General features: G+C 45.9%; 1 protein-coding gene across 4 annotated transcripts in view; it reads left to right on the top strand.

The window, feature by feature from the left end:
- The window catches only part of SNX31 (sorting nexin 31), an 85,088-nt gene that overhangs the window by 31,215 nt on the left and 36,467 nt on the right, over window positions 1–17,406 (top strand). For all 4 annotated transcript variants that reach the window (XM_025265087.3, XM_025265088.3, XM_006055233.4 and 1 more), the window contains 4 exons: window positions 6,112–6,222; window positions 10,934–11,024; window positions 12,849–12,936; window positions 17,058–17,127. In XM_025265087.3, coding sequence (XP_025120872.3) covers window positions 6,112–6,222; window positions 10,934–11,024; window positions 12,849–12,936; window positions 17,058–17,127 — 360 coding nt within the window. The remainder of the gene's footprint in view (window positions 1–6,111; window positions 6,223–10,933; window positions 11,025–12,848; window positions 12,937–17,057; window positions 17,128–17,406) is intronic.

Genomic DNA, 17,406 nt, shown 5'->3' with positions numbered 1-17,406 from the left:
CTGGGATTCTCCAGGCAAGAATACTGGAGTGGGTTGCCATTTCCTTCTCCAATGTATGAAAGTGAAAGTGAAGTCGCTCAGTCATGTCCGACTCGTACTGACCCCATGGACTTGAGCCTACCAGGCTCCTCTGTCCATGGGATTCTCCAGGCAAGCGTACTGGAGTGGGGTGCCATTGCCTTCTCTGCGCTTAACCCTAGTCACTTCCTAAAGGCCCCATCTGTAACAGCATCACACTAGAGGTTAGGGCTCCATATGAATGGGGGTGTGGGGCACCAGAGACACAAATATTCACTCCAGAGCAATGCAGGAGCAACCTTCCTGGGCCAGCCAGGAGAAAAGTCCACCCCATTTGAGCCCAGGCCCTGGATCATGCAGAGCTGGCCTTGAGTCCTGCCTCTGCTACCAAATGGCAGTATGTTCTAGAGGGGAGTTACTTAACCTTTGTGAACTTTTACTACATCTGAGAAAAGGGGGCTTAAAATTTTTATTTTATTGAATTATAGCTGATTGACAGCTTTGTATTAATTTCTGTTGCATATCAAAGTGCCCATCTTCGCATGAAATGTTCCCTTGGTATCTCTAATTTTCTTGAAGAGATCTCTAGTCTTTCCCTTTCCATTGTTTTCCTCTATTTCTTTGCATTGATCACTGAGGAAGGCTTTCTTATCTCTCCTTGCTATTCTTTGGAACTCTGCATTCATATGGGTATATCTTTCTTTTTCTCCTTTGCCTTTCACTTCTCTTCTTTTCTCAGCTATTTGTAAGCCCTCCTCAGACAACCATTTTGCCTTTTTGCATTTCTTTTTCTTGGAGATGGTCTTGATCACTGCCTTTTGTACAATGTCATGAACGTCCGTCCATAGTTCTTCAGGCACTCTGTCTATCAGATCTAATCCCTTGAATCTATTTGTCACTTCCACTGTATAATCGTAAGAGATTTTATTTAGGTTGTACCTGAATGGTCTAGTGCTTTTCCCTACTTTCTCCAATTTAAGTCTGAATTTGGCAATACGGAGTTCATGATCTGAGCCACAGTCAGCTCCTGGTCTTGTTTTTGCTGACTGTATAGAGCTTCTCCATCTTTGGCTGCAAAGAATATAATCAATGTGATTTCAGTATTGACCATCTGGTGATGTCCACGTGTAGAGTCATCTCTTGTGTTGTTGGAAGAGGGTGTTTGCTATGACCAGTGCATTCTCTTGGCAAAACTGTTAGCGTTTGCCCTGCTTCATTTTGTACTCCAAGGCCAAACTTGCCTGTTATACAGAGATCATTCCGTGGTTTTTGAGATTGCACCCAAGTACTGCATTTTGGACTCTTTTGTTGACTATGAGGGCTGCTGCTGCTAAGTCACTTCAGTCGTGTCCGACTCTGTGCGACCCCATAGACTGCAGCCCACCAGGCTCCACCATCCCTGGGATTCTCCGGGCAAGAACACTGGAGTGGGTTGCCATTTCCTTCTTTAATGCATGAAAGTGAAAAGTGAAAGTGAAGTCGCTCAGTCGTGTCCGACCCTCAGTGACCCCATGGACTGCAGCCTCCCAGGCTCCTCTGTCCATGGGATTTTCCAGGCAAGAGTACTGGAGTGGGGTGCCATTGCCTTCTCTGATAAGGACTAGTCCATTTCTTCTAAGGGATTCTTGCCTACAGTAGTAGATATAATGGTCATCTGAATTAAATTCACCCATTCCAGTCCATTTTAGTTCACTGATTCCTAAAATGTCAATGTTCACTCTTGCCATCTCCTATTTGACCAATTCCAATTTGCCTTGATTCATGGACCTAACATCCCAGGTTCCTATGCAATATTGCTTTTATAGCATCAGACTTTACTTTCATCATCAGTCACATCCACAACTGGGCTTTGTTTTTGCTTGGGCTCCGTCTCTTCATTCTTTCTGAGTTATTTCTCCACTCTTCTCCAGTAGCATATTGGGCACCTACCGACCTGGGGAGTTCATCTTTCAGTGTCATATCTTTTGCCTTTTCATACTGTTCATGGGGTTCTCAAGGCCAAAAAAGGGAACATTTTATGCAAAGATGGGCACAATAAAGGACAGAAATGGTATGGACCTAACAGAAGCAGAAGATATTAAGAAGAGGTGGCAAGAATACACAGAAGAACTATACAAAAAAGATCTTCATGACCCAGATAACCACGATGGTGTGATCACTGACCTAGAGCCAGACATCCTGCAATGTGAAGCCAAGTGGGCCTTAGAAAGCATCACTACGAACAAAGCTAGTGGAGGTGATGGAATTCCAGTTGAGCTATTTCAAATCCTGAAAGATGATGCTGTGAAAATGCTGCACTCAATATGCCAGCAAATTTGGAAAACTCAGCAGGGGCCACAGGACTGGAAAAGGTCAGTTGTTTTCATTCCAATCCCAAAGAAAGGCAATGCCAAAAAATGTCCAAATTACTGTACAATTGCACTCATCTCACACACTAGCAAAGTAATGCTCAAAATTCTCCAAGCCAGGCTTCAACAGTATGTGAACTGTGAACTTCCAGATGTTCAAGCTGGATTTAGAAAAGGCAGAGAAACCAGAGATCAAATTGCCAACATCTGTTGGATCATGGAAAAAGCAAGAGAGTTCCAGAAAAACATCTACTTCTACTTTATTGACTATGCCAAAGACTTTGACTGTGTGGATCACAACAAACTGTAAAAAATACTTAAAGAGGTGGGAATACCAGACCACCTGACCTGCCTCCTGAGGAATCTGTATGCAGGTCAAGAAGCAACAGTTAGAACCAGACATGGAACAACAGACTGTTTCCAAATTGGGAAAGGAGTATGTCAAGGCTGTATATTGTCACCCTGCTTATTTAACTTATATGCAGAGTACATCATGAAAAATCCTGGGCTGGATGAAGTACAAGCTGGAATCAAGATTGCCGGGAGAAATATCGATAACCTCAGATATGCAGATGACACCACCCTTATGGCAGAAAGCAAAGAGGAACTACAGAGCCTCTTGATGAAAGTGAGAGGAGTGTGAAAAAGCTGGCTTAAAACTCAACATTAAGAAAACTAAGATCAAGGCATCTGGTCCCATCACTTCATGCAAATAGGTGGGGAAACAAAGGAAATAGTGACAGACTTTATTTTCTTGGGCTCCAAAATCACTGCAGATGGTGACTGCAGCCATGAAATTAAAAGATGCTTGCTCTTTGGAAGAAAAGCTATGACCAACCTAGACAGCATATTAAAAAGCAGAGACATTACTTTGCCAACAATGGTCCACCTAGTGAAAGCTATGGTTTTTCCTGTGGTCATGTATGGATGTGAGAGTTGGACTGTAGAGAAAGCTGAGCACCGAAGAATTGATGCTTTTGAACTGTGGTGTTGAAGAAGACTCTTGAGAGTCCCTTGGACTGCCAGGAGATGCAACCAGTCCATCCTAAAAGAAATTAGTCCTGAATATTCATTGGAAGGACTGATGCTGAAGCTGAAACTCCAATACTGATGTGAAGAACTGACCCATTGGAAAAGACCGTGATGCTGAGAAAGATTGAAGGCAGGAAGAGAAGGGGCTGACAGAGGATGAGATGGTTGGATGGTATCACTGACTCGATGGACATGAGTTTGAGCAAGCTCCGGGAGCTGGTGATGGACAGGGAAGCCTGGCGTGCTGCAGTCCAGGGGGTTGCAAGGAGTGGAACATGACTGAATGACTGAAGTAGACTAGATAGCAAAGTGACTTAGTTATACATATATATATATATCTTTTTCATATTCTTCTCCATTGTGGTTTATCACAGAATATTGAGTATACTTCCTTGTGCTGTACAGTAGGACATTGCTGTTTATCCATTCTCCATTTACCGCTAGTCCCCAACTCCTAATCCTTCCTTCCACCTTCTCTCTGCTACCCTCTCCCTTGGCAACCACATGTCTGTGAGTCTGTTTCTGTTTCACAGACATGGTCATTTGTGTTGTGTTTTAGATTCCACATGTAAGTGATATCCTATAGTATTTGTCTTTCTCTGTGTGATTTATGTCTCTTTTTATAATCTCCAGGTTCTTCTATGTTGCTGCAAATGGCATATTTCATTCCATAAAAGGCTGAGTAGTGTTGCATTATATGTATGCACCATATCTTTATCCATTCATCTGTTGATGAACATGTAGGTTGCTTCCATGTCTTGGCTATTGTAGGTAGTGCTGCAGTGAATATAAGGGTTTAAGTATCTCTAAAAAGGGGGCTTAATAAGTGTATATTCTTCATGGAATTGTATGAGAATTGCATTAGCTACTATATGTGAAGCAGCACAGAGCACAGTTATCAACATTGTGATCTAACAATAGGTTTATATGTAATAAATACACAGATATTATATTTACTCATAAATAAGATGCTATCTCTGCATGCTGACTGTATATATAAATAAAACACATTCACAAACATATACTGTTTTGTGGACCAACCCTTAGAATTTGGAAAACAGCAGTCTTTCTCTTCTAAAGTACTCAGGTTCAGAATCAAAGCCATTGAGTCATTGTAAGTAGGTGGACTCAGGGTGGGGGTAGTTAAAATTTAACCATTATTCAAGGCTTGCCCTTGGATAATAAAATTAGGAAAAAATGAGCCAGTCACTAAAGTGATGGGCCTTTTGAGGTGCCTGGCAGGGTGATTGGGCCTCCCTGGCAGCTCCGCTGATGAAGAACCCACCTGCCCGTGCAGGAGACATAAGAGACGGGTTCAGTCCCTGGGTTGGCAAGATCCTCTGGAGAAGGAAATGACAACCTGCTCCAGTATTCTCGCCTGGGAAATCCTATGGACAGAGGAGCCTGACAGGCTACAGTCCTTGGGGTCACAAGATTTCCCTGTTCCCTACAAAGCCTGGTGCCTAATCCGCTATGTCTGTGAACTGCAGGGGATGGTCAGGAAGACTAAGGAAGGGAAGGGGCTACCTGTTGAGGGGAAGGGGTCTCAGTGGTCAGCTGACCTGAGCCCCAACCCCATGATCCCCAACAATCTGCTGATCGGTCATTTGGATCTTCCTTTCCCCAAACTGATTCCAGGAAGGAGGTGACCTGGCTGGAAATTTTCTGGTCACTCAAAAGAGGTACCTCCTCTTGCCTTCCCCGTCCCACCTCCATCCCCACCCACTGTATTGCTAACTACTAATATTCCGGCTTATATAGTAGGCTCAGAACACAGAAGATGATTTGAGTGGCTCTTTTCTCAGTTCTCCCACAGATGTCACATCACCGATGCCATTCTAAATGCCTAGGAGGGAAGTGAACGCATTGCACACAATGGCTGCATGAGTCCATTGTGGAACCTGGGATGAGAAGGGCTGTGACCAGGATCAGCCTCCCAGAGAGGAAGCAATTCTGTGAACTGACAGGAACCGGTTTGGGAGGTGCTGAGAACAGCCACCCCCAGACACAGCTGCGCTGGGAGGCCTGCATGGTCAGCCACTGACCCTTGTCCCTGCCCTGCCTGGGGTCCCTCTCGCTGAGCACCAACCTCAGCCTCACGCTTCCCTCAGCTCTGATGGGCTTCCCATGTCACTGGCATGTCTCTGACCTTCTAGAACACTCTATCCGAGAGGTTCACAGGTCCCTGGATTCCCAGTCACCTCTGGCACACACAGGTCCCCTGAAGAAGGCTGGAATGCGTGTGTGCAGGCACGGCTGCACTGAGCTGGGGTGTGGGCCCTCAGCTGGTGCCATTCAACCCGATGGAGACTTGCTTCCCCACACGGGCCTCATGATTTGCAACTTCAGAGTTTTGTTTAGCAGGAGCTTAAATTACCACCTATCACAAACTTATATGGATGCCTGGAAATATTCAAAATGAGAGTTAAAATCTGGGATGACCAAGAGTCACGTGGATGACTTTTATCAAAAGCTTTTTTCTGAGAATGGATGCCTTGTTTATCTGGAAATTATTCAAGTTGCATGTCAATGCTTTGCCTGGACTCCTCTCCACCCCCTCTTCACTCCCACCTTACCCCCTTAAACCGATCCCCTCAGTCTCTGCATTCGGCTTTAATGTGCTTTGGACACTGTGTGCCCTGAGGGCCTGGAGTGGGAGCCCACTGCCCCCACAGAAGGGCGCCGAAGCTTATTGTGTTCCTTTTGCTTACAGGACACATTCAGCATGGCCACCGAGAAAGTGTCTCTGGATATATTTCTGCCCGATGGAAGGAGCATTAAAATCGAAATTCTAACATCAGATACTGCCGAAAGAGTCCTGGAGGTAAATTCAATCTAAGTTCCAGCCCCAGACCTGAATTTAGGAATCATTCTGTTTGAAGGCAGGGACTAGGATACAGTTACCTTCTAGAAGCTTCCTACCTGTCATTTTATTCTGGATGACTCGTTTGTAGAGATAAGAGACTGATGGGGAAATTATCTGAGCGACTGATGGAGGAATCTCAGCTACAGCCATTCTCTGGGATCTCTTCGGTTTTCCCCACCGCCCATGGGCTGGTGTTGGTTCCCTGGAACTCAGCCAGGGATGTGCCTCCTGCAAAAACTCAAAGTCCTTTATTATGGGATGTCCATGGTTGGGAGGAGGATGGAGGATGGAGCCCAGATGAGTCTATCCATGGGGGCTGATGTCAGGTTCTGGCAAAGAATGACAGTGGGGTTGTCAATGCAGAAAGACTGCTCCCTTCTCTGACACAGGGAAAGCCCCTGAAAACAATGCCCAGCGTGTCTAATCATGGGTCCACAGGGCCAGACCTGTGTCCCAGTCAGTTCTCTAAGGACCCAGAGGATGGGACCCAGAAAGTATTCTTCCTTCTCCAGATGCAGCCGTAACTAGCCTGGCCCCTGTGGCCTCTCCTCCCTCAACTGGGCTGTGGAGAGGACTCCTGGGTTGGCTCCCAGGTCCCTCTCCTGTGGAGAGTTTTAGCTTGTCAACTTAAATAGGAAGGTAAGATCAGGCATCTCAAAATTGTCAAGAAGATGCATGTAATCAGGAAATAGCAGAGGAATTGGCAATTGGGCACATACAAACCGGAGAGGTTGCTGGCGTGTCCGCTGAGGGCTTGGAAGAGACTGTATTTTCAGGCTGGGAACGTAAAGAGGGGAGAGTTCAGTTAGACTGCTGAAACCAAAACAAACAGAGACCGGATTTGAAAATTCCCTGAGCAGACAAAACCAGTCCAGTCACACAAACAAAGCTCCATTCCACTTATTTCATGAGACCAGCCTGACCTGGGTCATATCTTGTTTGGGTCTCTGGAAACCATGAGCAAAATTTCCCAAGGTTGATGTGAGGCAACCCTGGACCAGCTCCCTAGCATTTAAAAATAATTCCAATATTATCAGTTTTCTGTGAATCAGGCATTTATGAGAAATCAGCCTCTCCGTCCTTAGGGCTTGTCTTCTTGAGGGCACACTTGTGGGATTTTCCATTTTATATCCTCCAGTTGCATTTGCAATGCTTTCACCAATTCTAACCTTCCAGAGAAACATTCAATGGAGAATAAGAAGCTATGAACAGGAGGGGGTCAGAAAGTTTCTAGGACCTTTCCAAGGACGGGAATTCCCTGTGCTGGGGTCCTGGTCTCGGCTGGCTTCTGAGCCGGTGCAGGACGTGCTCCCTGCTGGGCTCCCAGCCCTTGAGCCTGCCTCGCCCTGAGACCCTGGGCGCTTCCTGTTGCATCCTGGCTCCCCTTCCCAGCCTGGAGATTTGAGCTCACCTGCGCCCTTTTGTTTGCACCATCAGATTAGGAAATACCCCTTCTCTAGGTCTTGCTCTGCTCAAGAATGATAATTTTATAACTTTCTTCCTAACTGAAGTCACCACATACAGCCTTTTCTTGGCTGCGGGATTGTGACCCGTTTGCATGGTATCAGCAGCCACCTAGCTGCTGAAGCCATTCATTGAGAAGTTACTATGGTTCCTCCTCCACCTCCTCCTTAGCCCCCCAAATCCTACTTCCACTACATCCCATCTCTCTGCTATTCATTCAACCTCCCTGTTTGCTCCTTTCCATCTGCATGCCCCTAGCAGCCCCCCAAACTAGTTTCCCTGCTTCCAGTCTGGCTAATCTGTACTGATTTATAGAATGATCTTTCTAAAATGCATCAAGGGCTCTTGATGCTTAATACTTGAGGGGTTTTATACCGAGAGACCCCAGAACACAAATCACAGGTCCCTAAATTGCCCTCCCAGGACTAACAAAGTGGGAGAAAGACACAACAGAAGAAGATAGTAATAGTTGGTGTAAGGAACACAAACTCAGAGACTTCGGGGGCCAGGCACCCAAGACAGGGATGCAGCTGCAGGGTGCAAGCTAATTTGCAAATGGTTGGACCTATAGAGACCTGGAGAGCAGCCACCCTCCTGAAGACACCATTATTGACATGTTTTCCACACACTGGGCTCACTGGCCAAATTAGACAAAACTGTAGCTGAAGTCGGCTGCTGCTGGGAATATGGGGTCTCCTATCTTCTGGGGTTAGGTCAAGTCCCAGGTTCAAATTACAGAGCTGCCCCATCCTAGCTGTTTGAGTCTGGGTAAGTTATTTAATTTTTTGAATTGATGTCTAAGTAATTATAGGAATAGCTTGTGATCCATCAGCAGTGGTGGTTATCGTTCTTCATCAATATTGGTATTGGTACTGATATTAGAGGGAGTGCTGAATAAATATTGAGTAGGGCAGTAAGTCTGGAGGGCTTCCCCTTGTAGCTCAGATGGTAAAGAGTCTGTCTGCAATGCCAGAGACCTGGGTTCAGTTCCTGGGTGGGGAAGATCCCCTGGAGAAGGAAATGGCTACCCACTCCAGTATTCTTGCCCGGAGAATCCCATGGACAGAGGAGCCTGGCACGCTACAGTCCACGGGGCTGCAAGAGTCAGACACGACTGAGCGACTAAGCACACACACAGGGAGTAAGCCTAGGGTTCCACGATGCCACCTGTTTTGGCCAGTTTCCCTTTGTAACTAATAGCATAAGTTGAATGAGGTACTTTAACCTCAGAAAAATGAACTTCCCTTCTTCCATCACATTGGCCGGTAAGAAATTCAAACCCACGACATGGACATCCTTGGCACTGGAAGTAAAACAAAGTAAAGGAGTTTCCCTAAAAGGTAAATCAAACGCTTGTGCTGTGTTGTGCTTAGTCACTCGGTCATGTCTGGCTCTTTGCGACCTCACAGACAGAGAGCCTGCCAGGCGATTCTCCAGGCAAGAATACTGGAGTGGGTTGCCACACTCTCCTCCAGGGGATCTTCCCAACCCAGGGATCGAACCCAGGTCTCCCACATTGCAGGCAGATTCTTTACCATCTGAGCCACCAGAGAAGTCCAAAAGCAAATACTTGGCCAGGCACTGATGTGAATTCTCTTCCAGGGAAGTTCAATAGCTGGTATAAAATTTAATTTGCATTTTGTAATTAAAAAGTATTGTCTGTATCTTTTCAAGCGTACTTGTTACCACTCTCACGTCACCACTCTCATTTCACTTCTCCAGCTATCCTGCTGGGTTCTTTTAAGGACCAGCAACAAAGTAAAATCTCTTTTTTAATTTTGTATGCATTTGTGTTAATGTAGTTGTACTAGTGGTATTTGAGTTTTGAAGCATCATTAATGTTTGCTAAGAAGGAAATACTATAGTGTCTCTTTTTGTGCTGATTTCTCCTCTTGAAAGAAGGTGTTTATCTATGTCTTTATAAATTGTAGAAAGCATCTCTGTTCTCTTTCTTCTCACTCCACTATCTTCCTTGGCATGTAAGCTTCCTGTTTTCACTGAATGAGTCAGAGAAGAGAGGAATCTAATTTGAGCGGATGTGGGTCATATTTACTTTGGGAAAGGATGACTTTGCAATCTATTACTACTGGTGCTCACTCAGCCCCACACACAGAGGTGCCCTGTGGTTTGGTTTGGACTTTTTGTTTGTTTGCTTATTTTTGCAAGGGCCTAGGGAAAAGAGTAAGGTAGAAAGAAGGAAAATGGGGATAAACATTGAGTAAAAGATGTGAAAAGTTCCCAAGCTCATCTTTATTTTCAGAGCTATATTAAGAACACTCACTCATACCATCCACCTCTTTAGACTGTCTCTCAAGGTAATTTACACACCTCAGACAGGAAAAGTACCACTTTGAGTCTAGCATTTATACAACTGCCACCTTGAGAACTTGGAGCCCTGGTTAAAAGGTCAGCTCATGCACAGAGCTGTATAGGTGGACTCTCACATGTTGCAGAGGTGGTCCAGCGAATTCAGACTAGGTGTGCAAAGAAATCACCCAGGAACCCTGCCTTGAAGAGGGGTGGGCTGGCTAAGTGGAGAGGGAAAGGGCCAATGGAACAGGAACGTTCCTGCTGAGGGAGGGTGAATGGACGTGAAATGTTACAAGGTTACGGCCTCGAATGAAATCATCTGTGTTGAAATGAAAGCTGTTTGAGGTAAAGGTCAAAGAGGAATATGAAATGAAGGCAGCCTGTGCCCAGGATCTGAGGTTTCACTGAGCAAAAGCCACATGAATTAGACTTGACCATCACAGCAGACAGCAGAGAGAAGGAAGCCTGGGGTATCACAGGTGGACATTATCCTGTATACTTTCGTATGCCAGCCAAGTGGTGGGGAACATCCCTTTTCCCAGGATCTGGTAATCCATCCCCTGGGGCAGGCAAGTTGGACCAATGATCGTGGTAAATGGCTACTGCCCCCAGGGGACAATAAAGACCAAAACCATCTGGGAAGACGCGCCCGCATGTGAGATGGGACAAACCAGTCTCAGCTGGGACCAGTTCATGTCCATTGCAGGGGGACCGATTTTTATTTTCTTTACTGTAATTTTTTTTTTAATTTCTAAATTTTCTAAAATGAGTATGAACCATTTTTAGATTCGGGAAAGAGTTCTCTTAGTGTCTACTGCACCCTTAAAGCTCTTTTTTATTGGCATTTACAGGTGGCCGCTCCTAACTTTTCCCTTTTTCTTGTCTTTGGTTAAAGGTGGTGTCACACAACATTGGACTGTGTCAGGAGCTGCTGGGATACTTCAGCCTATTTCTCATTCAGTTTTGCAAAGAAGGCAGGCTGTCTGGTAAGAAGGACGGAAGGAGGTGCAGGCAGCCTGAGATGGTATGGGCTGGTGTGGGCAAGTGCTCAGCCAGGAGACGAAGGATTGCCACTGAGGGGCAGGTTACACTCCCCTCAAGGGGAACTCCCCAGTGTGTGGTCCCTACTATGACTCTTGGCTCCTGGACTGGACATCTGTTTTGGGGGGTTGAGGTTGTGCCTTTGGGCTTCCCTGGTGGCTCAGATGGTAAAGAATCTGCCTGCAATGCAGGAGACTTGGGTTCGATTCCTGGGTTGGGAAGATCCCCTGGAGAAGGCAATGGCAACCCACTCCAGTATTCTTGCCTGGAGAATCCCATGGACAGAGGAGTCTGATGGGCTCCAGTCCATGGGGTTGCAGAGAGCTGGACATGTCTAAGGGACTAACACTTTCACTTTCACTATGCCTTGGACCTGGGGGTGAGCTGGGGTGAGAAGCTCCAGAGAGGGTGTGCAGTCAGGAGCAAGACGTCAGTTCTTTCCAGTAACTACACTTCCTCTGGGGGCTCTTGACTCCAGTCCTGCTGTCTAGGCGCACCTTCATCTCTGCCCTGGCTGCTGGCCGCCAGCCATGCCACAGCCCCCTTGTGCTGGAGTGCGGGACTCTGGGCATCAGCAGATCCCATCAGACCATCATGTCTCCTTGTTAAGGAATATTTGCTTTAAAGTGTGGATGGTATAATTCAGTTCTTAGATCCTTTAAAAAACTATACTTGCAGTGAGATAGTGACCGATGACATTATGTTTCATATCAGTCAGTTCAGTCAGTTCAGGTGCTCAGTCTTGTCGGATTCTTTGCGACCCCATGGACTGCAGCACACCAGGCTTCCCTGTCCATCAGCAACTCCCAGAGTTACTCAAACTCACGTCCATTGCGTCGGTGATACCATCCAACCCTCTCATCCTCTGTCATCCCCTCCTCCTGTCTTCAATCTTTCCCAGCATCAGGGTCTTTTCCCATACGTTTCGCTTTTCTCTGCAGTGCGTTTTTAGAAATTACAAGTTGTTGTTGTTGTTGTGAAATGGTATGTTACCTCTGAGCAGTTTATATATGTTCTCAGGTGCTTTGGGGAGGTGATTTGGAGGTGGAAGTTAGGAAAACCTCTTAACTTGGCCACCAGGAGCTGTGGTGTGCTGGTGAAGGCATTGGATCTCTGTGGACCTCAGTTTCTTCATCCATATCACAATGAAAATGTCCCCTACTCAAAGCACTGGTCCTTTTTTTTTTTTTTTTTTTAATACCTGTGAAGTTTTTTTAAAAAATTTGTTCGTTAGCTGCACTGAATCTTTGTTGCTGCACGGGCTTTTCTTTAGTTGCAGCGAGCGGAGGCTACCCTGTAGTTGTGATGTATGGGCTTATTGCGGTGGCTTCTCTTGTCGCTGAGCACAGGCTCCAGGGCATGTGGGCTTCAGTAGCTGTGGCGGGAGGGCTCAGTAGTTGCAGTTCCCAGGCTCTCGAGCACAGGCTCAATAGTTGTAGCACACAGGCTTAGTTGCTTTGTTTGCAGCATGTGGGATCTTCCTGGACCAGGATTTGAACCCGTGTGTCCTGCACTGGCAGGCAGATTCTTAACCACTGAGCCACCAGGGAAGCCCAAGGCACTGGTTTTTTATGAGGATCAAAGGCTACTCATTTTTTGAATGAATTTTAGAAAGTTAAAAATTGTATACAAATGCAAGAGAATATTATTAATGTGATTTTATTCCTTCCAATATTAATGCTCTATTTTATCACTTTAAGGCACTGTATGTAAACACTGTGTGAATATGTGTGTATTTCAACCAGGAAGACTCTTTCTTCTTTCTCTAGTCATGAAAAAATTGGCAGACTTTGAACTCCCATGTGTTAGCCTTCGAAGTTCTGAAGTGGAAAACTGCAAGGTTGGACTCAGGAAGTGGTGAGTAAGCATTTATTATGACAGAGTGTTTCGGAATATCTTAGCTTTGTTAATAAGAACTTGTCTGAATATCACCACATCTGGCTTATGGTCTAACAGCTGGACAGAGCTCAGGGCCTTGGGGAAGGTCAAGAGGAAAGCAGCAAAGGAGGGCGAGGCGAGGAAATGAACCAGAACATTTGTCCTAAAGAATAGGCTGTTGAGGATGACTCAGATTAAAAACCTGAGGGATATTATCTTAAGGATGGCAACCATGAAGATTAGGCTGGGGGTAGGGGGACTGGCGGAGAAGGCAATGGCACCCCACTCCAGTACTCTTGCCTGGAAAATCCCATGGATGGAGGAGCCTGGTAGGCTGCAGTCCATGGGGTCGCTACGAGTCAGACACGACTGAGCAACTTCGCTTTCACTTTTCACTTTCATGCATTGGAGAAGGAAATGGCAACCCACTCCAGTGTTCTTGCCTGGAGAATCCCAGGGACAGGGGAGCCTGGTGGGCTGCCGTCTATGGGGTTGCACAGAGTCAGACATGACTGAAGTGACTTAGCAGTAGCAGGGGGTCTGGGGACTGAAGTGACTTAGCAGTAGCAGGGGGTCTGGGGACTGAAGCAGGTAATGGCAAGGAATTGCAGGGTTTGCTTTGGAATATATGACTGACTACTTAATTGAAGGAGTTTATTGATGATTACAAGCAAGTCTGATTTATCTGTTGAACTGTGGTATTTTCTGAAGGCAAAGAGTGGACTCAGCTAATTTGCAGTGAACTTGAACTCTATGTATTCAGCTTACCTTCCTAATGGATTCCAATTATACATGCTTATTTACCAGAGCCAGACATATTTTCCTAGATTGAGAAGATGAAATCCAGGGGGGAAAAATCTACTGTATTTTTGCAGAAAACACTTTTATTTCCCCCAGACACAAGGGATCCTATGGAGAACAAGTGACAAAATAACAATGAGAAGCAGGACACGCTCCATTGGCATGCGGGGCGGATTAGTCTGTATTTCCCAGTATATATCACTGTGGCTGTATTGGATTGCTTCTTTGGTTTACTCTCTCCTGGCCCAGTTATTCTGTAATCTGAACACAGAAGCTGTAAAGAAAGGCATTTGAAATCCAGGAATAGTAATAATCTTGACCTTGTGGTGCCTTGTTAGAGCTCCAGGCTGTGGCTTCAAATTTTGGAAAGGGATTCCCAGCAAGGCTAGAAGTTCATGTACTGCTATTCGAAAGTATTCTGAGAAATAGTTGAAATATGTGGCAGAGAGCCCTGAGAAGGCAAAAAGGTTGCAGTTTTGTCTGAGATTTTAGTGAGTAACAGGTGGCTAAGCACAGTTGTTCCTGGGATCTGAATATGTGCGTCTCAGGGTTTAACTCAATAATTCTAGCCATGTTATTGAAGCTCTCTAAGCCTCAATTTCTTTATCTGTAAAATGAGAATATTAATGATAGAGTCTATCTCAGAATTATAGTGAGAATTAAATGAAGTAATCCTATGTGCTCAATAAATTTTGGTCATGTTTTTTATTGTTATAGTGATAATAATCATGATGAAAATCGTAATTAAAAAACAAACCCTCTGGATTAGACTGTTTTGTCCACAAACTCTCTAAGAGATGAGGATTCTGTCCCTCATCTTAAACTTGAATTAGAAATTGGGCTTTGCCTGTGTCTACATCAAATAGATAAACTCTAGATCATAAGTACAAGATAAAATGTCTACCCCAACATCAGCCTGCATTTCAGATCCAGGCAGATTGCCTTTGCTCGTGGGGACCGAGAGGAAAGGAGGGCCTACTTCAGCTCTTAGAGCTGAGGACGAGGTTACTGGAAGGGGAGAGTCTGGGGGTAGGATCCTGCAGGTCCTGGCCCTCTGTCCTGAGGGAGCCCTCACTAGGTGGGAGCAGAGAGGCTAGGTCAACTACCACTCGCTGTGGAATCCCCAGCAGGTGAGGCCTGGCGGTGAGAACAAGTCGAGTTTTAGGGATTTTTCTGTCAATTCCCTGACGCTTCTTTCCAAAGATGATATAGTTCCTTCTAGACCAGAGGGTGGCCTGCCCTGGCCTCTCAGAGCTCCGGTCTGGGGTGAGTCTGGGGACTCTACATCTCTGGTGTAACAGTTGTTATCTCTGCCACATAGGGTGCCTGGGGTGCAGGGGTGAAATAGCTAAATGGAATATACATAGGAACGCTTCAGTTGCTTCTCCCCAGCCGCTAGAATGAAGTTGATCTTCGAGCATCTGTATTTTCATCCTTTTCCTGGTCTATGACAATCCCATCATCTCCTCCCCCTCCTCTGCTGAGCTCCGTGATTCTGCTTACTCTGCCTTCAGACTGGTGATAGACCAACCCTGGCGTACCCTCTCCTGACGGTTTCGGTCTGGTCTTGGCTGGCTACTGCACTCACATAGTACGTGTAACTTCACTTCATCCTGGCAATCCTGGATCTGCTAGACAAACATGAAGCTCTGCTATTTGCAAGTCCCTTTGCCAAGGTCCAGAGGGGCAAGAGGTCTGAAAAGGGCCCAGCCCCTGGGCTCAGGGATCTTCATACCTGGTGTAATATCAGCTTGATCAGAGCAGAGATCAGGGTAAATTCAGGGAGCTGAGGAAGCCCAGGGGATGGGTTGCTAATACAGCCTTGGGGAGTAGGGACCAGAAGAGGAGACATGAGGGTGAGGCTTGTGGGAGAGGCTGATAAGTCCAGGAAGAAGGCAGGTAAGGGGAGTGGTCTTTTGAATGGAGGGAGAAGAGAGAAGATAAGGTTGGAATGTATAGAGTATGGGCCAGGGGAGAGAGGTCAGAGAGAGCACTGGAAATGAAAGTGGGATCTCCTGTGAAGGGCCTTGGGAGTCAACAGGATAAGTGCTCCAACCCCTGGGACTATAAACATCTGAAAGGTTCCTTGGGAAAAACTACTCCAGTTCGAATGTGGGGTGTGGGACTGAGGGACACAACTGAGGCGGAATGTCTGGTGAGAAGGTCACCTGAGCAGCTCAGGCAAGAGGTGAGGTGGCCGGGGCATAGGACAGTGATATGGATGTGGGTACAGGGCAGATGGCTATGCAGGGAATTGCAGGTGGGAAGGGGGCGTTGAGACTTGGGCCTTGATGTAAATGGGATGTGGACCATTTCCTTAAAGCCTTGTTTTTTGTGCATGTCTACTCACAGAGGGCACAAAATAGGCTTAAATATGAGTCAAATCCTAAGAATCAGGCAGTATGTTTTCACAGGCTTCTGTTGTAACAGCTGCAAAATCCTTGTATCTCCAGGGTTGGGTTATTTTTATTCAGATGAAATCAACCTTAATTTTGTTGTTGTTCATTCTGTTTATTGTCAAGAATAAGTGAGTGTAAATATATTATGGCTGACTTTTATAATTCACCAAGAACAGAGATAATGAAACATTGAGCAGAACTGAGTATGTATCAACATTATTTGAGCACCTTATTATTCTGGGTCTTGTTTTCTTGCTTTAATTTACCAGCTATTTAAATGGTCTCATTTGTCTACCCATTTAGTGCATACCTCTCTCGTTTTCCCCTCAAATAAAATATAAGTTGAGCATGGACTTTGCTCTGTCTACTGATGTGTTTCAGGATTTGGAATATAATAGTTGCTCAATAAATATTGGTTAAATAAGCAGATGTTGGAGAAGGCAATGACACCCCACTCCAGTACTCTTGCCTGGAAAATCCCATGGATGGAGGAGCCTGGAAGGCTGCAGTCCAGGGGGTTGCTAGGAGTCAGACACGACTGAGCAACTTCACTTTGACTTTTCACTTTCATGCATTGGAGAAGGAACTGGCAACCCACTCCAGCGTTCTTGCCTGGAGAATCCCAGGGACGGGGGAGCCTGGTGGGCTGCCGTCTATGGGGTCGCACAGAGTCGGACACGACTGAAGCGAATTAGCAGCAGCAGCAGCAGCAGCATAAAGACAATGGGAAACAGAAAAGGTCAGAGGTCACCGGAAGACTAAGCAGGCAGAAGACTGTGGCCGTGCTGGAAAAGGGGCCTTGGTTCAAGGCATATAGGACCACCAATTGAGAGAGCATGCCCACCCAGATATGCCCGTCAACTGTGTCATAAATTAACTGAACACTCCTGAATCATGCAGGTACCTGGACCCATCCCTGGATGCCAGGCTGATGGACTGCAGAACGGCTGTAGATCTGATCTACATGCAGGTGAGGGGAACCAAGGGCTATCAGAACACCGGATATTGTAGGCCTTTTGAGTTTGAAACAGAGAACATGTGTGTGGCAGTTCAGAATTCTATGGCGACACCTGCTGCTGCTGCTAGAGGCAAATCCCTATAAACTGAAGCTGGAACAAAGGTTACCAGGGGCTGGGGTGGGGGGAGTTATTGTTTAATGGGGATAGATGTTTTGCTCGGGATAATGAAAAAGCTTTAGGTATAAACAGAGGTGGTGGTTATATAACACTGTCAGTGTTTTTAGTGCCAG

Source organism: Bubalus bubalis, chromosome 15, assembly GCF_019923935.1.
Source record: "Bubalus bubalis isolate 160015118507 breed Murrah chromosome 15, NDDB_SH_1, whole genome shotgun sequence".
NCBI classification, from domain to species: domain Eukaryota; kingdom Metazoa; phylum Chordata; class Mammalia; order Artiodactyla; family Bovidae; genus Bubalus; species Bubalus bubalis.
This window is presented reverse-complemented; position numbering and strand designations above follow the sequence as displayed.